Source organism: Ochlerotatus camptorhynchus, unplaced genomic scaffold (assembly GCF_037179485.1).
Source record: "Ochlerotatus camptorhynchus isolate MF236.1 unplaced genomic scaffold, CSIRO-AGI_Acam_v1.1 ptg000101l, whole genome shotgun sequence".
Lineage (NCBI taxonomy): Eukaryota > Metazoa > Arthropoda > Insecta > Diptera > Culicidae > Ochlerotatus > Ochlerotatus camptorhynchus.
Genome location: NW_027040591.1, coordinates 851,369 through 872,596, shown reverse-complemented (window position 1 = coordinate 872,596; position 21,228 = coordinate 851,369). Strand labels below are relative to the sequence as shown.

Below are 21,228 nucleotides of genomic sequence, written 5' to 3'. Positions count from 1 at the left end.
ATTTCACAAAACTGGACCATCTAATTTCTATTTTTTTTATGAAACGCACAAATTTTGGTTACTTTTCTCGAGGTTCTAGAAGAAAAAATCTCAAAACAATGTTTTATTTCAAAGTTCGAGTGGTAGTAGACGTCATTTTAACTGCTCGAATGAAGTGGTTAATTGATTCATCTGAGATGCTCGAAAACTTGATCCACCGACAAACCAACAGGACACTTAATTCTGACTTATGCCCGAAAATCGCAAACGGCCGATTTATATGTGCAGTGGTCCGAACTGTCAAAACCATAGGATTTATTGTTCTAGATAAAAATAATTTGTCCAGTATGGATCAGACACGAACCAATTCATAACTTTTGCATGCGGACTCATGGCTTAGTTAAATATTTTTCGCGAACACGGAGCCAGATGTCAGTAGTGTGCTTTGGTCAGAAATTTTATTGTTTTGCTATGGTCATTCATGTCGGTTTGTCGTTGCTTGATCTACAATTGAAAAACTTAATTCTGTATAATTTTTGCAAGGATTCTGCTAGTGTTCATTTGTTGTATTTTTGTTGAGAAAAATGCAAAATTCCAATAGTGCCTTAGTGGTTATGATCTTGTGTGTGAATAGTTTAGGTGCAAATCAGTTCAGATTTTTTGAAAATCGTAAAATATAAGAATTACTGATGGAAACTGGCAAGATGTTCAATGAAAAATGCTTTAAGTTGCGTTGTGAAAAATCCTTCTTCTGATGTAAACAAACGGTTTGGTTGACGTTTACTCTCGAACTCGGGTGGTGCCCTCTACGTTGGTGGTGCATTAAAAAGGTCTATTGATAGTTGAATATGTGCTAGATAACAACACCCATTTCATCACAACAACAGGTTTGTTGATCATTGTTATGGCAACAACATATTAATTTATTTCAACGTTTAGAACTATTGCCGTCTCAGGAAAAATAATTCGACGCAACTGACAGCCACAGCATGCTATTAAAGCTGATAATCTAACGCTATTGTTAATTTTGCTAATGCTAATTTTTCTCTGAATTGGCAATATTAGAACCAAAGTTAGGGCGATGTTAAGGTCAAATTGAATAAATTCAATTTCCTATAGCAATTCGCCAAAATCTTCACACAAACTTTAAATCATTTGCCTCGTCATTTACGCGACCTCTAAACCTTCATTAATCTTTACCACTTTTGGTTTTGCAGGCGGCAAGCCTTTTGTGACTACTCAACTCCAAAATTAGCGTGATTTAAGCCGGACGAGATAGGGACATTTCCATACAGCAAGTCGTATGACTTCTTTCCGCCTTTAGTCGATATGACAATTGAGCGTATCATGAATGCATGAATGCTAGCCAAAACGGCACCATGAAGCAATCATATGTAAAGATCAAGAGGATTTACTGCACGTCTTGTTAAGTAATAGTGCCTGTATTTCTACCCAGTCAGTGTCCAGCAATCAGAGGTTCCTCGCGGCCTCAGAGCTAGAGGGTGGAGCACTATTTCGGCATATGGGACCCATTTCCGTCATACGCATCAAAACAATGACGAGACAATCAGCTACGAGTTGCTTACGAGTTAAATTATGAATGTTGTAAAAAATGATGTCGAAGTGACGTGAAGTATACCGAAATGGTGTCGTACCCTATATAGGTTAACCCCAGCCTGAGGTCAGAGCGTGGTTCCTGCCTTTTGTCACTCGTACCGAATGTCGTTTAAATGGAAGAATTCAGGAACCCGCCCGACATTTATTGGCATTTTATGACGGTGGTAAGGTCGTAATATAAAATCAGCTTTCGTCCCATTCATCTTCTTTGCCGTTGGCGTTCCTTACGGATCGACATATGAATAGCCGCTGCTGCTATTTATAAGCCGATGGTATGCGTAAGAAAAATGAATATGCATTAACCACAACCGGTCTGCGGGGACTAAGACCGGAGTGAACCTCGTTTCGGATGCGGATTTTTTTCCCAAATCGCTCCTAAACCGTTAGATGAGTATCGATCGACGAGATGAAGAAGAAGAAGAAGAAGAAGAAGAAGAAGAAGAAGAAGAAGAAGAAAATGAAACCTACCTCGAGCTTATAGGCTTCGCACATGATCACTTGTGCCACCTTGTCGTCGACGTCAGCAATGATGATCCGGGCGTTCTTTGCTTTCAAAGCCAACAGGTACTGTGGAATAGAATAAGGAATTCGCGGTAAATTCGATTTTCATACAAATGCATTTTTGATCCTACCCGTTTCATTTCGGTTTCCCCTCGGTCGCGGGGGAACTTTTTATTCGATATCAGTTCGATGTGGTTCTCCTTCAGCAACGTCTCCATGTGCGAAATGTACTCGGTGGATTTTTGTCCATCCTCGGTCAGGGCAGCAACGCGATTCCAGTTGAGCTGATGCAACAGCCGTACGTACACATGTTCGTACTCCCGGTTCTCGCCGATTGTACGGAAAAAGTACGGATACGTTTCCCGATCCGATAGGAATGCTCCCTCGGCGGAGTAGGAAATCACGGCCATCCGAAAGTGCTTGGAGACACCTGTTGAGGATAATCGTAAAAAAAATATAGCAATTAGATCATGGACCTTTCCTCTCATCACTCTTAACTCACCTGCAATCGGTTCGACTGTGTCACTGCACGCCGGTCCCAGGACACCAATCATTCGCTCTTGCATAATGTAGTAATTGATGAAGTTTTTCATAACCTTGTCAGCACGGCACTGACCGTCGCTCTTCAGAATGATGAGTTTATGATTTGGTAGTATGGTGTCGTTGTTATTAATCGCATCTTGAGCCATGATTGCTGCGGGCATTATCCCCAGATAGGCTCGTCCCAGTCCCGACAGGGGGAAAATTCCGCCAATATAAATTTCCTCCTTCTCCTCTCCCATAGGTTTCCACTTGTGCCAGGCGGGTTCATTCGCCTCCAGCCATTCGCATGCTATTTGGTTGTAATATCTCGACACCGCATGTTCGTCGTAGTCCAAATTTGTTTCATCGCGTGCCTGCAGGATCTCGGTTTCGTATTTGTCATACAAATCGATTAGTGCCTGTATGCCTGTCGTATCAAAATAAACCCGCAGCAGTGACTGGAGAGCATGCTGGGACGACTCGAACTCGTGAGCGTGGTACTTCAGCAGCGGTGTTAGCTCATACTTGCAGCCGGTGTTGTTACTAACGACGATGTCTTCACATCTCGGCATTGTCACCGAGACGTATTCCATCGTTTTACTATCGATTACCTCCGACGGTGTCCAGTGTAACACGAGAAACTTTTTCGAACCCTTCCTATCGTTCCCGTAGACGCCCATCAGATGTCTGATGCCGAGCTTAATTTTTCCACCCAACCATATGACCTTTAGCTGAAACTTTAGCTCCGTAATGTGTTTGACGATAAATTTCGTATCCTCGTAATGAGGAGCCACCACAAGGGCACACTTCTTCCCTTCGGCGCACTGTTCCGGCACGTACATCCCATCCTGGTTGCAATTATTTTCGCACCTCTTCTCCGCCCAACCCTTCAGCACATCCAGCACCCCATCCGCCACGTCGAATTTCTTTATCAGCTCATAATACTGTCGGTCGTTCAGGTCCTCCTGGAACATCGTGTACGGGTACAGCTTCGGGAAGACATCCTCCTTCCGGATCAATGGCTTCGGAATGAACAATCCGAATCGACCCGGGTTGGTTATGGAGCCGGCTTCTTCGATTTCCGGCGGAATTATGTGATAATCGGAGAGCATCCACACTTCCAAATCGATGGTCGGCTCCGGCCAGTTGGTGCCGTCTCTGCGTCATCATCGCCGTCGTTGCGTGAAGGAGAGAAGTAACAAAGTTGGAAAGCAAGAAATTAATGCCAATGTACTTCACCAACTTGATTTAGTATGCTTTGGGGACATAAAATCGGATCGATAAAAAAAATGGGGGCACTCATGTGGTGGAGTAGTAGACTGAGGTTAAAGTCGCAATATGGATGGCTAATTTTTTATTGGTTCTATCTTTTTGGGGGAATTTTTCATACTTTTATTTTCCGTTCGATTTACTAGGGCAGATGTCAAGGATGATGTTATATGTACTCATCAATGAATGGCAAGCATTGTATATTTAACTAATATTTCATTGAAGATGTTGGATCTTTGTTGGAATGGGTCAAACTCTGAATGTGAAAAAGTGAAGTGAAAACCTTAGATTTGATAAAAAAAATCAGATCTTGAACATGGAAAAAATTACAATTTCAAGATTATAAATTTTTAAGATTCTGGGACATATGAATGATTTTCGAAATATCAGATTTGGAAAACATTTAACGAAAGCGGACCTATGAAACATCAAGATTCCAGTCATAAATGATTTTCAAATGGAAAAAATTGAAACCTGAGGAAATTTTTTATTAATTCAGGAAAATATTAGATGCTGAGATATAGAAAAGAACATTTCCAAATAACAATTACCATGTACCTATTACGCTTTATTATTTATTGTTTTCAAGATCTCGGGCTTGGTAAATTCAAAACCAGACAAACAAATACTTAAAAATTCTTTAATTTAAGAATTTTTGTAATCTTCGATACAGACAATTGTTAAACATCTTGTATAAAGTGAAATGCACAAATCTTGGACTGTAAAATGGATAAAATGGATCACTATCCGGCAATTACGAAAAAAAAAAAATGATACTAAGACAGATTGATTTAAAACATAATAAAATCAGGCTCAGCAATGCTCAGGATATATTTGAATAATAGCAGACGCCAACAGACGAATCGATTTTATTTTTCCCTCTCTGAATTCCATGAAACTTTGCCCAATTAATTATTTTGTCAAGCTTCTGCATTCATGTTCAATCAGATGTCACTGCTGTTGTTTGCGGTGACATATATCGGAAACTACACACAATCTGTTTTCCCATAATTGTTCACAAAGGACACTGCAGTGCAAAACATGTCTTATTTGCAGTCGGATATGATCGATAATGCAAACGCTCCTATAGTTGCGGTACGTTAGAAGCGTTAGGTTCCTATAGTTGTGTATGGAGTCTCCATACACAACTATAGGAACCTAACGCTTCTAACGTACCGCAACTATAGGAGCGTTTACCCTATGCAGCTTTAAAAAGTTTTTCGGGGATGTGAAGCTGGAATTGGAGCGTTTTGCCAGAGAAAATATCCGAGTTTTATATTAACCGGATGAAAATGCCAGTTTGGTCTATATCCGAAATTCGGAGCAGTTCAAACTGGTTCCAAGTCATATTCAACTCCTTAAAGGCTTTGCTCTAAAGCTACCTGAGAAACCCAAACAGTTCGAGAAAGTAAGTAATGGATCAATTTGTGTTTGCGTACAGCAAAACCAGCTCGTGTTGCTCAACAACGCATGTATTTCTTTACTTCTAACCTATTAATGTTTATTCCTTTATGTTTACCTTTTTAAGATTCATCAAAAACACCACACTGAAACTATTTTGCGATGCGAAGCAAGGCAGGAAACACGCCAGGATCACGTTGTACAGGCGTCTTCTACCTCACCTTCTACCAACTCTACCATTGTTAATGGATCCGGGATCATGAATGACATCCGTGGGGATAATCATATCGGGAAACCGAAAAATGCTGATGCTCACGTAAAGACAATCGATATGAAAATTCAGCGTTAGATTACGGCTAAGAAATTACGAATGCCCAGTTCGCATGCAGAAGTTAAGGTTAGCGGATACCGTCGGACTACCGTAACATGTTGGTACTGCTCGAAAGCAGTTGTTTTGAGCAGCCGTACTAACAAGAACGGTACATGGTATTGGATAATTTCAAACTTTACGCAACATATATTAGACCATCTGCAATCGCGACCAAATGTGACAATCGCGTCCTATTTTAAGTTTCCTGGACCATCATTAGAACGTGGAATCGAGCATAATGCTAACGAGCCAGGACTATCATTGGAACGTGAAATCGAGCATGACACAAACGAGGCTGTCCAAGGAGCCAACATCTCCTCTCAAGAGAAGGGAAGTGGTTCCGTTGAAAATCACGAAGATAATCCAGCAAGTCAGATGGCATGTGTCAGAGACGAACAAGCCGAAGGCTAAAAATCTCTTTAATAAAGATATAAAAAAAAGATGGCATGTGAATATTACGAAGAATATTTAGATCAAGAACAGACGATCAACGATTCTGAAGTAGATTTGCACGAAAGTTCATTCGCTTATACTGTAAAACCCGAGTTCTATGCTGATACGTAATATCTAATACGCTTGATAGTTGTCATTCACTCTGTAATTCATAAGGGAGAATAAAGCATATATTACAGTTACAAAGTATATTTTATTCTGCTCTTTTATTTAATCATGTGTTCTTGTTATAGGCGAGGTTATAGGGTTGCTACATAAACATTAGGGGTAAGAGGGGCATAGTAAACAGGTGGGGCATAGTGAGCATCCCGTGCACCAGCTTGGACTTCCAGCCGTTTGGAACAAATTGATCGGTGGTAGGATCAATATCAATGATATTGGACCTACTACCAGTTGATTTGTTTCATGCAGCTAGAGATCCAGAGCCAAAGTGTGGGATGGTCACTATGCCCCTCTTACCCCTACATCTAGGAGTTAACTTGAAATTATCCAAAGAAGGCTTCTCGATATGGCTAACATAACGATCTATGTTAATTTTAGCAGCATCTGAAACGATGAAGAATTTTATAAGAAGCTTATAAAAAACCAACTGATGCTTATGCTATTTTCACTTATGAAAGATTTTATGATTGCCTTGAAGTATAAAAAAAGCAATATGAATTGCCCTTATAAAACCCAAAAATAAATCCTTTTATTGCTATATAAGTAAGCGCAATAAAACTAGTTGGCCATGTTACAGTTATTTAAAAACAATTAGAAGCATTCAGTTGCAACTTGTCAGAAGTGCGGTTTGTTTTTACAACATAGAAAGAATTAAAACTTTCCGGTACTTCCAAGCGGAGCGCAAAGAAAATCAACAAAATTTTTAGCATGAGCCCGTTTATTTGCTACAGTCAGCCGCAAACCTTCGTGAATAACTCCAACCAAGAAAAAAAATGCCGCTGCATTTTCTGCGGATGTCACAAAGGAAGCTGTAAAGAGTGTGTCTCCTCACCATTCTGAACCATCTTCACTTCGAATGGACACATAGCTACACCAAAAATGACTCATGAAGAGGAAATATATAATTATCTGGAGTCGCAGGATGATACCTATGCCAACTTGCGTCTCTTATCAGATTTACAGTCGTGGATGGTCACAACAATTCAACAATCAGCATTGAAAATTTTCTTTCCATTTTTTTTTTCAAGAGGTGACGCCTGCGAATCTTGGTCGATATACAAACAAATTGAAATCACGCATAACTTTTCATAAAGTTTAATGTACCATTCAAAACTTTTCCAAATGTTTGTAAAATTCATCGGTTGCACTCGTAGAATAGGAATATACGTCAAATAACAAAAAAAAAATGAAAAGCTCTTGTAAAAAGAAAATAGTCCTCGAAATAAAATCATGCATTATGCTTTTCTGTTCTGCTTCCATCCAATGTAAGCATTAGGGAAAATCTTGCTAATAAAGCAAAAAAAAGTAAGCATTAGACATTTTAAGAAATTTCGCTTGGTGTTTTCTTGCCTGCTGTCCTCAAGATTGTCATTATGAAAATGCCATTAGCCTTGGAATAAAATCCAAGAAATTTCAATAAAATAATGGCTAAATTAGAGATCCGAACTGATTTTCAGTGTGCATTGGTATGAATTTATTTATTGAGATCTATTTTCTGTAAAATCAAGATGATTCCATCAAATTAATTTGATTTCTAAAACAATCTTTTTTGTTAACTTGAATTATTTTTGAGGCGCATTTATTTAACGCTCATATTATATACACGATAAAATTTCAAGCGCACATGTTTTGGAACTTCTAAAAAGGCGTATATTTTCTTTAAGATTTTCACTAATGTCGCCATGAAACAAAATTGATTGCATGGTGATCTTGACACCAACACTCAAATCTATTTTTACAGCTAAAGATTACCATATTGGAAAAAAAAGTTTCAGCAGAACAGAACAACAACAAGCTAATTTATGGCGGTTGCTTTGTTGCAATATAAATTAAATTGGATTTATAACTGATTTTCACCAAAGCGTAATAAAACTGCTTGGATACAATATTACTCTTAAAGAGGCTATGAGAACCTTTTGTATAGTATGGGGCTTTATTGGGTTGAGCTAGCAGGTTAAATAATAACACCGGAATTTATTGGTTTGATAATAAAAGTAAACTGATTTATTAAACACATGTGTACAGTTCGAGAGAAGAAACGATAATCAGCAAAATGGGCGATCGCAGTAGACGGTGCGATCGCATAGAAAAGCGTCTCTCATTTTAAGTTGTGCTTTCGCTATGACAGCACGCAAACAAGCTTTGCGCTGCTGGGTTCGGCCGTTTGGGGGTTCGGCAATTGTTGCCTCCCATCCCAATACTCTTCCTCAACGATTGTCAGCATCAAAACCAAGCATCGAAGAAAATTTCAATAGCTTGATCCTGCCCAACGGTTTGGTGAGTACGTTCGCCACCATCTCTTCGATCGGACAGTAGACCAACTCAAGAATCTTTCCATCACAAAGTTCTTTGACGTAGCATTCCCTAGTCTCGATCCGACAAACTTTATTTATTTATTTATTTATTTATTTATTTATTTATTTATTTATTTATTTATTTATTTATTTATTTATTTATTTAATTATTTATTTATTTATTTATTCATTTATTTCGTCAACCAACGTAGACTAGTACATATTAGAATACAGTTTTGTTTTCTTAAATTTATTTATTTCGTCAACTTTGGACAAAAGGTTTTTTTTTTTCCTTTGGTTTGTTTTTTTCCGTCGATCTTGTTTTCCGTGCTGAGCACCAATGCTACCGACGTGCCAGGAAGGCAGCTCCCACACCTGGACCCTACCTATCGACCCATCAACTCATGAACCGGGGACCAACGGCTTTACTTCCCATCCGAAGGAAGGCGTGATCAGAGATGTTATGCCTCAGAACATCCCGGCGGTGCCGACTGGGATTGAACCCAGGCCTGCTGGGGTGAACTTTGGACAAAAGGTTAAAAGTATAATTTTTTCTTTAATAAAAATTAAGCAGTGTCAGCTTTCCTATTTTTTATGCGTTATAATGCCTTATGGAGTAAAAATATTGTTTTAGTTTATGCCGAGACATTGTAAAGTCAATCGTTTCGCAGTATTGATTGTAAGAGGCCATCATGCGGTTTAATGACCCATATTTTGCATAATTTGTACGATGATGTTTTATGGCAAATAAATTTCGATTTCGGAGTTGCCGAGTAGGTGCATGGAAATTTAATTTTGATAAAAGTTCTGTGGAGTCAATGCGTTGCGAAACGATATCGTTTACAAATGAAACCATTGCATATTCACGACGCTCTTTTAATGTTTGTATGTTTATAAGCATGCAGCGTGCTTCATATGATGGAAGAGGAAATGATGTCCAACCTAATTTACGAAGAGCGTATAATAGAAATTGTTTTTGTACGGATTCTAATCTTTCTTCGTGCGTGATTGAAAAAGGAGACCATACAATGCTGCAATATTCCAGTATTGACCTCACATAGGCGATATATAGTGTTTTAATTGTGTATGGGTCTTGAAAATTATAGCAAAAGCGCTTGATAAAGCCTAGCATGTTATTTGCCCACTGGTTATCTTCTATTATTTTCACCGGTTCCATCACAGGTTCGCCGAATTCCTCCATCAGTTTTCGAAGCCATACTGCCTCCTGACTTCCTTCACTTAGAGCAACGTACTCGGACTCCATCGATGACTAAGTCACGCAGCCCTGCAAACGACTTGCCCAAGACACTGCTGCACCAGCATACAGAAAAACGATGCCTGTCGTTTACTTCCGAGTCTTGAAATCACCGGCCAAGCTGCGTCGGAATACCTCATCAATTTTCCTTCTGGATCTCCGTACTGCAGACACCAATGTTTCGTCGCCTTCAAATATTGGACCACACGCTTGGCTGCTACCCAATCCTCTTCCCGCGGTGCACTAACACTTATTCCTAATACTGAAGCACTTACTGCAATGTCCGGCCTTGCACAGACTGCAATATACAGTAGAGCTCCAACTAGGCTTCTGTATTTCGTCACATCCTCCAGAAGCGGACTCTTGTTGTCAGACTTCGTGAATCCTTCTTCCATTGGAGTCTTCGCAACTTTTGCGTCCCGAAGTCCAAATCGCTCAGCCACACGGTTGATGTAGCCTTCAAGAGAGATGGTAACCTCCAGACCCAGAAAGTAGTTCAAATCACCGAGATCAGTCATCTCAAATTCCTGTCTCAGTGCATTATAGATTTTCTCTATTTAAGCATCGCTTTCACTGCCAACCAGAATATCGTCCACATAAACCTGGATCAGCCGTACCTTGCTCGAAGCCTAGTCCTAGAAGAACGGAATGTAGCCGGTGGTTCCAACAGCGGGCCGACTGCTTCAACCCGTAGATGCTCCTCTTCAAGCGACAGACCAACGTCTCTTTGCCTTGGACTTCGAACCCAGTTGGCTGCTTCATGTACAGCTCCTCTTCAAGTTCTCCGTACGTCGAAATGCTTCAGGGTCAGGTTTCGCTTACTCGCAACGGCCAGCAAAGTCCTCAGCGTAGTTTGCATTGTCACAGGGGCAAACACCTCATCGTAGTCCTGTCCGAACTTTTGACTGAACTGCTGAGCTACCAACCGCGCCTTGTACTTCATCACCTCGCCAGTTGCATTCCGCTTTAGCTTAAACACCCATCGGCATCCGACAGGCTTACGACCTTCAGGTAACTTCACAAGATCCCACGTTCTATTAACAGCATGTGATTCGATTTCAGCTTCCATAGCACTTTTCCACTCGGTCCGTTGCTTGCAGGTGACCGCTTCCTTAAAAGTGCTTGGTTCCTTCAGTTCCTTGGATATAAGATCACCGACTGCAAAGATCTCTTCGATCAGTCTTTTCGGTGCAACGCCTAGCAACCCAACAAACAATTGAGAGCTCTTATAAAACACCTGAGTTGATCAAACGTTGAATAATAGCTTCCAGAGTTGAACAAGAATGTAGTTGTATTGCCATTTGATTAAAAGTTTTAAAAGCTGTTGGAGCACTCTTAAATGATTGTTTACGTTCGGTTTAACTATATGCTTTATAAGACCTACGATAACTTTTATAGCACCTTAGTTAAACTGATTGACAAGAGCTATATAGAACGTGAAATAAACGCATCAAAACAAACCATTGGGAGCTCTTATACAACACCTGAGTTGATCAAACGTTGAATAATAGCTTCCAGAGTTGTACAAGAATGTAGTTGTATTGCCATTTGGTTAAAAGCTTCAAAAACTGCTTGGAGCACTCTTAAATGATTGTTTACGTTCGACCAACCACAATTTTGTTGCTAAAAATAGCACAAGTGATAGGCATGTTTATATAATCATAAGGCAATGATTATTCGACTGCAAGAGAAGTTACTCAAGATGAGCTTGATATACTTCTCTCATATGATCAAAATATGTATTCAAGAATAGAGCAGATGGAAACAGAAGCGGCTGGCAATCCGGGATCATGAGTTCGAATCTTGCTTCGAGAAACCTTTGGTGGAGTAGAGGTAAATTATATATAGGTGTTATTAATAAATGCAAACATTAATTTAAGACATATATCATATAATCAACGATAACATTTCTAGATAAATTCTCTCAATTAATGATTAGAGAGATTAATTGAAAGAATATCAATCAAAGATTAAACAGATGCTTGTTACTACTTCCTCCATGATCACAGAATGTGAATTATGGCATAATTACATATTTTTTCAATGTGCACAAATAAATTAAATTAATAAAAACTGTACAAGCAATTATTTTGGCGTACTACGACAATTGTTAAACTAATTTTAATCTGTGAATATTGTGAATACTTACACAACGGTTATTAAGGAGTCATTAAAAAGTGCTATAAACGCTTTTCACCGCTTGCTGTTCAATTAATATTTAGGAGTCATAAAAGAGTGTAACAAACGCCTCTCAGGTTCAATCTCTAATACATTTCGAAGCAGCTGCCAAGAAGTGTCTACAAACGTTGTATAAGAGCTTTCACCAAAATAATAAAGCTTGAGTTTAAATATGCATCTATAAACGTTGTATAAAAGTTGCTTCTATCCGGTTATTAAGGAGTCATTGAAAAGTGCTTTAAACGCTTTTCACCGCTTGCTGTACAATGATTATTTAGGAGTCATAAAAGAGTGCAACAAACGCCTCTCCGGTTTCCTCTCTACTAAATTTCAAAGCAGCTGTTAGGAGGTGTCTACAAACGTTGTATAAGAGTTTTCACCAAAACAATAAAGCTTGACTTTAAATATGTATCTATAAACGTTGTATAAAAGTTGCTTCTATCCGGTTGTTAAGGAGTCATTGAAAAGTGCTATAAACGCTTTTTACCGCTTGCTGTACAATGATTATTTAGGAGTCATAAAAGAGTGCAACAAACGCCTCTCAGGTTTACTCTCTACTAAATTTCAAAGCAGCTGTCAAGAAGTGTCTACAAACGTTGTATAAGAGCTTTCACCAAAATAATAAAGCTTGAGTTTAATATGTATCTATAACCGTTGTATAAAAGTTGCTTCTACTCCTATACCGCGTATACATATAATGCTGTAGTTGAACAGGTTCTCCAAACCAGTGTAAACAAGAGTTTTACAGAAGTTGTAATAAACAAATTGTACAGTTATTATTCAGCATGCAGTTGAATAAAATCACAATGGAAGCGTTTCTTCAACAAGAAATTGATTTTGGGTAAACGTTTTACTGAATACGTTAGACAACACCTTTGTGTTGCAGTTGTATAGGTTCTCCAAACCAGTGTAAACAAGGGTTTTTATAAAAGTTGTGGTTAACACATTGTGCAATTATTATTCAACATGCAGCTGAACAAAATCAAAACGAAAGCGTTTCTTCAACTGGAAATTGTTACTTGGGAATCTCGTCCAAAGGAAAACCTGTAAAGGACGATTCTCCTTCAGATGCATTCTCGAACAACGTGGTATCCAAGCTCGTATCCAAGTTTGAATCCGCTACTTCATCATCGCCAGGATCTGATTTTGAATCCGTTTCGGTGTGTGTATCCATTGGTGGAATCTGATCGCCGCTCGATCCCAGTGATACTAACACCATTCGATCGTCCGCACCTTCTGCAGACGATTTCTTCTTGAGCGACTTCGATTTTTTTCCTGACGGCTGCAGGATCACTGGTTGTTAACCTGTACATTCTTCGACCCGCGTTGAGTCGCTCAAGCTACCAAACTCCAAAAATTTTACATCCCTGCTGATAGCGATCCAGTCATTTTCCGTATCCAGGAATCGGTATGCTTTTCGGCTTCCGCGTATCTACCCGAGCAAAGTCGGTTAACAAAATGAAAGCAAATCGATATTAAAGTGTGCAGTTCCTATCATGATGAAAACTCATTTTGATTTCAAATGTCGCGACATAAGTCTGACATCATATTGTGCTTTCATTATGCAGTCAAGACTTTGTAAATGAAAGCAACTTAACTTGAAGTTCTGCTGTTAACGTCTTGTTTAAAATTTAATTGAAGTTCATCTGTCGTTGAACTAATGATTATTGTTTATTTGTTTTGTTTAACCCATTTTAGGTCATTTGTGACTTGCCCGGGGTGAGATTTGAGCCCAAGTCTTTCAGCGTAAGAAGCATGAATGCTAACCATTTACTCCAGGCCCGTATTCAGTTAAACATTATGAATGCAAAATCAGTAATCAAATTGATTTCATTGAAAGCAGGATTAGTTTTCCGTTTGCTTCAACAGTGTAAAATTTTGCTCTCATTTTTGCTGTGTTAACCGTTAAGTCAACCAAAATGAGATCAACTGGAGTATTCAAAATAAGTTACATCATAACAGCAAATTTTGATTTCAATTTGATCTCCAGCTTTGCTCGGGTAACGAAGACCATCTTCGTTGCCTTCTTGACCAGCTGCCGCCGCTTCTCCTTGGGCACATGAACGTAGGCTTCCGATCCGAGTGTTCTCAAATGTGCGTAAGATGGCTTCTTTCCATGCCATAGTTCGTATGGCGTCTTCTCAACAGCTGGCGTTGGCAACGATTCTGCAGATAGTTTGCAGTACAAATCGCTTCGCCCCAGTATTTCTTGTCGAGACCCGACTCCGCCAACAAACACCTCACCATCTCTACTTCATACCGGTTCTTACGTTCCGCCTTCCCATTCTGCTGCGGTGAATAGGGTGCCGTTTGCTGCAGAATAATACCGTTCTCAGCCAGGTAGCTCCTTAAAGATGCACTAGATGCATCGGTTCGAATAACTTTCGGAGCACGCCCAAACTGGTTCTTCACCAACGCACAGTATTCCCTGATCTTCTGTTCAGTGTCCGACTTTGCTTTCAACAAATAAACTACCGTGTAGCAACTATAGTCGTCCATCATCGTCATGTAGTACCTGTACCCACTGGGTGTGGCCTTCTCCATTGGACCCCCAAGATCTGAATGCACTAAATCGCCCACAGCTTCAGACTTGCTGCTGGATTCTTTTGGAAATGATATACGGCTCATCTTTCCTTCACAGCACACTCCACAAACGGACTGAATGTCACATTTCTGCAATTTCAGCCCGAAGCCCAATCCTTCACAGCAACCAACCTCGCAACCAACAACGAAATCAGTACACCCCAGATGGCAAGGGATCGAAACTAGAAATTATGCAGATAAAAAATCACGAATAAAATCAGCAGTTGAGTATCGATATTTTGATTTTACAACAGAAATCGATATTTTGATCTGGCAACACAATCGATATTTTAACATTGGTAACGATTGGTAGCAATATTTTGAGAAAGATCTTTATAAACGATTCACGATTAGACGTTTAGCATCTTTACAATTATTCATGAAATGGTGACGATCGCTATCGATTTTTCTTATGGATGGCTTTGAAGATCGATGCATAGAAAATTAAAGAAAATTAACAAAATGGTTGGTCGGGTAATTCCTTGAAATCTATTGAGAACAGCAGCGGCATCTGAAGGAAAATTAACGCAGAAGAATGGTAACATGATTGATTTTTTAAATCATCTAAGGCTCGACAATTCATTGCTCTGGTAGTTGTTGACGTCTTCAGTATCTTCATCTAGCGTAATGTCAAGGCCAACATTGTCGAAAAATCAAGTCTCTAGAATGCTTCGTTCAACAGATAGAATACAGAACTGCTAAAACATGAATCAGCTAAAATCTCATCTCCGAAGAAGTCACGAATAGCGGCGCCGGTGGTGTAATGGTAAGTGTGATTACCTCTCACCCCAGCAGGCCTGAGTTCAATCCCAGTCGGCGTCGCCGGAATGTTCCGAAGCATAACATTTCTGATCACGGAAGTAAAGCCGTTGGCTCCCGGTTCATGAGTTTGATGGGTCGATAGGTAGGGTTCAGGTGTGGGCGTTGCCTCCCTGGCGTCGGTAGCATTGGTGCTCAGCACGGAAAACTAGATCGACGGAAAACAAATCAAAGGAAGAAAAGCAATGATTACACATAGATAACTTGTTATTGGAAACAAGTTAATAGACAACATAGATAACATTTTCAACAATACAATAACAAAACAGAACCAATCAGGTAATTTATTGTCACTATCGACGAGGCTCCCAAACGGTATTGACGAATTGACGATAGCAAACACCCACAGGCCAAGTTACCGGTAATAGCACATCATGCGTCACATTACCAACTATGAACGAAACGTATTTTATTGATGAGACGTCCTTCCTTTTTTCATAATCACTGACTCACCAATCATATCAAATCTTTCATCTAGTGAACTTGAAGCCATTTCGAGGAATTGCTTTGCTTGGGTAAAAAAACATCCAGCTTCAGTTTCATAGCTCTAATTAGTGTTTTCCTCGTGTTTTGTTCCATAAAACAATTTTGTTGAACATAACGGTGAAGACGAGCACTAACAGACTCAAACGGTTTACCTCGATGAGAAAACATACCATTCAGACTAATTCACTAATAGCAGTAATTTGTTGTTTGACCACACAAAATTTCCTCCATTATATCTTGTACAGTTGTATCCATCCGTTTCTGCTGGATCATACAATCAGCAGACTTAGTTGACTCAGCTGATCCAAGTTAATTTTTTAGATTATCAACAACAAGTGTCCTCCTCCGCCTAATAAGCGATTATCTTTAATGTCTCGCATCAAATGGGTACATGGATCGCATATCCGACAACGTTCTAGTGGATCAACACTAAGCTTAACACATTCAGAAAAGCATTCCCACAATACCCTTCGCAAGCCCCCCTAATGAAATTGGTATGATTATTTTTCTTAACGACGTGTTTAGGGTATCATCCAAACCATTTGAGTTATCGTTCGAGTATAGTTTTTTTATTAGGGTCAACAGCCAACTCCTCTGGCAATTAGCGTTGTGCACTGTTTGCAGATGGACAGTTTATTTGTTATTTGACACAAAGAGGCTATGAAATAAACTGTGTTCTTTGGTATAAAATGGAGATATCGAAAATAAATTGAGTGTCAGTGCATTTATTGACCTTTGAAGCGAGTATGTTACGCGTAAAAACAGAAGAACGGCCACTTAAACTCAAGCAATCGGTAATCAAAAAACAATAAATCTACGACTAACAACAAGTTTTCACTAGGTGTTTGTGTCATGTCTCAGATATTCTGCAAACATCAATATGGACAAAACAAATTTTAAGGCGTCATCTAACCTAATCATTTCTCGGACCGGCTGCGTTTGAATAAGATAAGATTCGATTAGATTGCTAGTTCAATGACTGAACTAGCAATGATGCATGATAAATTCACAAAATTATAATGAAAATGTAGATTAGCAGAAAGTCATCTTGCCCCGGGGGTGCATCTTACCCCATCTTACCTTATGTATGCAAGTTTCGTGCTTTTCACCATCACGCTGAGAGGACATAAAAACCAGTAAAATTCAGTGCGAAAATTTCATTAGGTCGAAACTGCTTTTGCAAACAATGACTTCAACCCTTGCTTCAACCGCCGATTTCTCGCAAATAATAGCTCATTCCCCTGCGATGCCAGCTGGTAGAGGTAACATTCATCTACCTGATGGGGTCCCTATAGGCTGTGTTCCATTTGGTGAATTTTCACTTAAATTTGACACTTCGAAAATAAATTAAGATGTTCGAAAATCCCTCTGTTTGTTGATCGACCTATTTTCGAGAAGCTGTGTGTCAAAATAGATTCCCTGTATGTCAGAAATAAGTCTGGTATAATAGCAGGTTTATTTGAAAATTTTCCATCTGTCAAATTTAAGTAAAAACTCGCCAAATGGAACGCAGCCTTATGACTCAAACGCAATGTGGGTGGAAACGGAACGGAAACGGCAAGTTTGACAGTTGTCACTAATGACATCAAGATGCCTAACCGAAGTCGATTTGGTTCTAACTAGTTTTCAGTCCGACAAGTAGGCTTACTCAGATCGGGCTTTTCCACTGTCACTGCCGTTTCGCTTCCGCTATCATCGCACTTGGGCCTTTAGTATGCATGAGTCAGCTTTTATTAGCGTGAAATTGACAAAATCAATTTCGCCCTTTTAAGTTGTTGGCACTGAATTGGTTAATTAGCGCGAGCGACGAGCATCCTCCTAGCTCCCAGCAAGATGTGTACAATGGAAATCAAATAAAAAATATGGGTGCATACATCGAAATTGCCAGGTTTTTATAGTTATTTTACGCCAGACCCCGTTCGAGGCTGCCCATATACCACGTGGGCAGTTTAGGGTTGGAGGAACGAACGCAGATTGTCCGCGGGTATCTAAAACCTCTCAAAATCTGTACACGTTGATTGTGGACAGTCCCTCTTGATTATTGATTGAATCTAATGTCATGGTGCTGGGTTGGGAGGTTTTGTTCGTTGATAGCTTGATAGCTTTTAGTTAGAAAAGTATAATGTCTAGTTCAATTAAGGTTGGTTTGTCTGGAAAAGTATCAAATTTTACTAGCTGATTGATTCAACTGATATCCGCCTAGCGTAAAGGGTGTCCACGATGAAATTGCCACACTATGAAATTGCTCTAACTTTTTAACCGTTTGGTAGAATTTAATGAAAATTTGGGTGGATTTAGTTCATAGTGCATTATTTACATCCTGCAAGTTTTAAAGTCATCACGAGAACAAGGATCTCTCGCATCGTTCCATCGCTAAAACGTTGGGAATCGCGAATTCCACGGTGTCGCGAGTGATTAAGCGGTTCGAGGAACGGTTGACCACCGATCGGAAGCCCAGAAGTGAAGGAAAAAGTATTCCATACAACACCAAAAATCACAACCGCGTAGTTGGGGCCTTCAACCGAAATCCGAACGCCTCCGTTAGGGATGTGGCTAAGAAGCTGCACCTAAGCCGAAGTTTTGTCCAGAAGGCCAAAACTAAGGCTGGGCTTCGAACGTTCAAGGTACAAAAGGCCCCTAATCGCGACGAGAAGCAGAACAAGTCCGCCAAAACCCGTGCCAGGAAGTTGTACCTCAACATGCTGACGAAAGTTGAATGCTGCATCATGGACGACGAAACATATGTGAAGGCCGACTTCAAACAGATCCCCGGCAACCTGTTTTTCACGGCCAAGGATGAGTTCAGCGTTCCGGAGCATGTCCGCACTCAGAAGATGTCCAAATTTGCGAAGAAATTCCTGGTTTGGCAAGCCATCTGCACGTGCGGGAAGCGGAGTGCACCTTTCGTGACCCAGGACACGATGAACGGACAGGTGTACATAAAAGAGTGCCTCCAGAAGCGGCTGCTTCCTCTCCTGAAGGCCCACAACGTCCCAACAATCTTCTGGCCGGATTTGGCCTCATGCCACTACTCCAAGGACGTGCTGAAGTGGTATGCGGACAATAAGGTCAATTTCGTGCCGAAAATGTTCAACCCTCCCAACACTCCGGAGCTCCGCCCCATCGAGAAGTACTGGGCGATTATGAAGCAGCACCTTCTTAAACGACCTAAGGTAGTGAAGACAGTCGAGGAACTGAAGAAAGTATGGGTTTACATGCAAAAAACTGTTGATTCACAGGTTGTGCAGAATCTTATGGCCGGGGTTAAGACCAAGGTGCGGGAATTTGCGTATGGACTGTAAATAAAATACGAGTAAAATGGTACAATGAAGTTTAATAGTTATTTCTCAATCCCTGAAAATTTGATGGCAATCGGATGAAAACTCGAATTTTGCGAATCAATTTTGTGTGTGGCAATTTCATCGTGGACACCCTTTAGATATAAATAGAGCATAGCTCTTAACAAATTATATCATGTAATCATAAAAAGATCGTTTCATTTCTTTTTGAGTAGAGTTGAATGGTGAACTTAATTTTCGGTAATGGTAGGCGCTCACTATACACGAAACGAATATTTATTATTTTATTCATGTGTTTCACTTATACATTTTTGCCAAAGAATCAGCCTTATATATTCCATAATACAAACCACATAGGTCCTATAAGAATGCATAAACGGTATGTGTGACCATTTTTACATTTCATTTGACATTAACTTCATATGATATTTATCTTCATTAACTTTTTGCAAGGCTTCATTGACTTTTTGCAAGGCATCCGATTATTAGTTGACTTATGATTTTATGAATAATCAGCAACAGAAATTTGCCAGATGTCGCTAGTGAACAAGTTAAACCCAATTACCAAAGCTTGCCAAAAAGGAGCTGATAATGCAGTCTAATACCCTGGACAGACTATGGCTTATATCATGTAATATAGGCTGTCTTGCAATGAGCACTCATACATAGGATTTCCAGTGAAAACTAGATGTATGAGTGCTCATTGCAAGACAGCTTATATTACATGATATAAGCCATAGTCTGTCTAGGGTATAAAGTGAACGCCACACGTATCAATATATTGACGCGAAGGAGAATTATTTACATTAATATTGATGATGTGAATACAGAAATTTTGTCAATACCTATGTATTGACGTCAATATTGAATGTATTGACAATACGATTATTGTCAATAAAAGCAATCGTGTGGGGTCCACTTAATGATTGACACTTTCAACCCCAATAAAAATAACCATAAAAAGAAGATTAACGACGTGTTCGGGGTATCATCCAAACCAATTATCTGATAGTTTTATCATTCAGGTTACCGTTCGTCTTTTGGTATTTGTTTATTAGGGAAGTTATCAATTTTATTTGCAAATACTGTATGCGTGATAATGTAAGCACCATCGTACAAATAAGGTTCCCGTTTCACCTGTGCATCTGAGTACTGTGAACTCAGCGGATTTTATTTTTCAAGTGAGCTAGAAAACATCTTGAAAATCTTCCGAAGTTTCAAATTGTTTTGCTGAAACAGCTCACGAAATTGTATATACATGCTGTCAAATGAACTCTTGGCTCCTCCTCCTCTGCTCCAGAAATAACGTATACATGGTGATGGGAGTGCACCTGCCCACAAAGCTCACATGACTCTTATAAAGTATTATTCATTCTTGTTTCAGCAACCCAGTTTTGGCATTATTAATATCAAATAAAAACACTTTTTCGAGCATCACGCTCGATGATTTACATTATCCGCCTACTAAGGTTGATGTTTCGACAGTTTCATAATTATAATTCTTAATTTGTTTTCAGTAGGTGGCAACACCTTTACTTGTGGTTCAAACATTAACTACCTACGTGAGTTCTGAGCTCTTTTGAATGTTTGGCTCCCGTTTGACAGTTTGACTCGGCTCCCAGATGACAAGCATTTTGAGTTAGTTCGCAGTACTCAGCTGTGCATACAATGGACGAGTACACCGATCGATTTGAGTTCACTCACTAGAGAACAAGTGACACAAGCTGCGGGCAATGTTTACTAATCATGAACACTAAATGTTCATTATTCATTATTCATGAACATTTGCACTGATAAAATTTCAAAGATTGTTTTTATGTGTCCCACACATGCATTTTTGCAATGTGATCAACAAATGATATTTATGTGTCGGACACATACTTAATATGTGTACACACAAAAGCCATGTGTAACCACACATACTATTAATTTGACTCATAAACTTCATGTGTGCTTCTGGGTGGATTCTTTTATGTGTGGTCACATGAAAATCATGTGGAATTTTACATGGAAATTCGTCAATAAAAATGTGTGGAATTT

The 21,228-nt window shown here is 39.5% G+C and overlaps 1 protein-coding gene across 1 annotated transcript in view; it reads right to left on the bottom strand.

The window, feature by feature from the left end:
- LOC135699007 (uncharacterized) overlaps positions 1-21,228 on the bottom strand; it is a 182,179-nt gene that overhangs the window by 19,003 nt on the left and 141,948 nt on the right. Inside the window, exons 4-6 of the mRNA XM_065219183.1 lie at positions 2,600-3,777; positions 2,229-2,527; positions 2,065-2,163 (exon numbers count right to left, since the gene is read on the bottom strand). Coding sequence (XP_065075255.1) covers positions 2,065-2,163; positions 2,229-2,527; positions 2,600-3,777 — 1,576 coding nt within the window. The remainder of the gene's footprint in view (positions 1-2,064; positions 2,164-2,228; positions 2,528-2,599; positions 3,778-21,228) is intronic.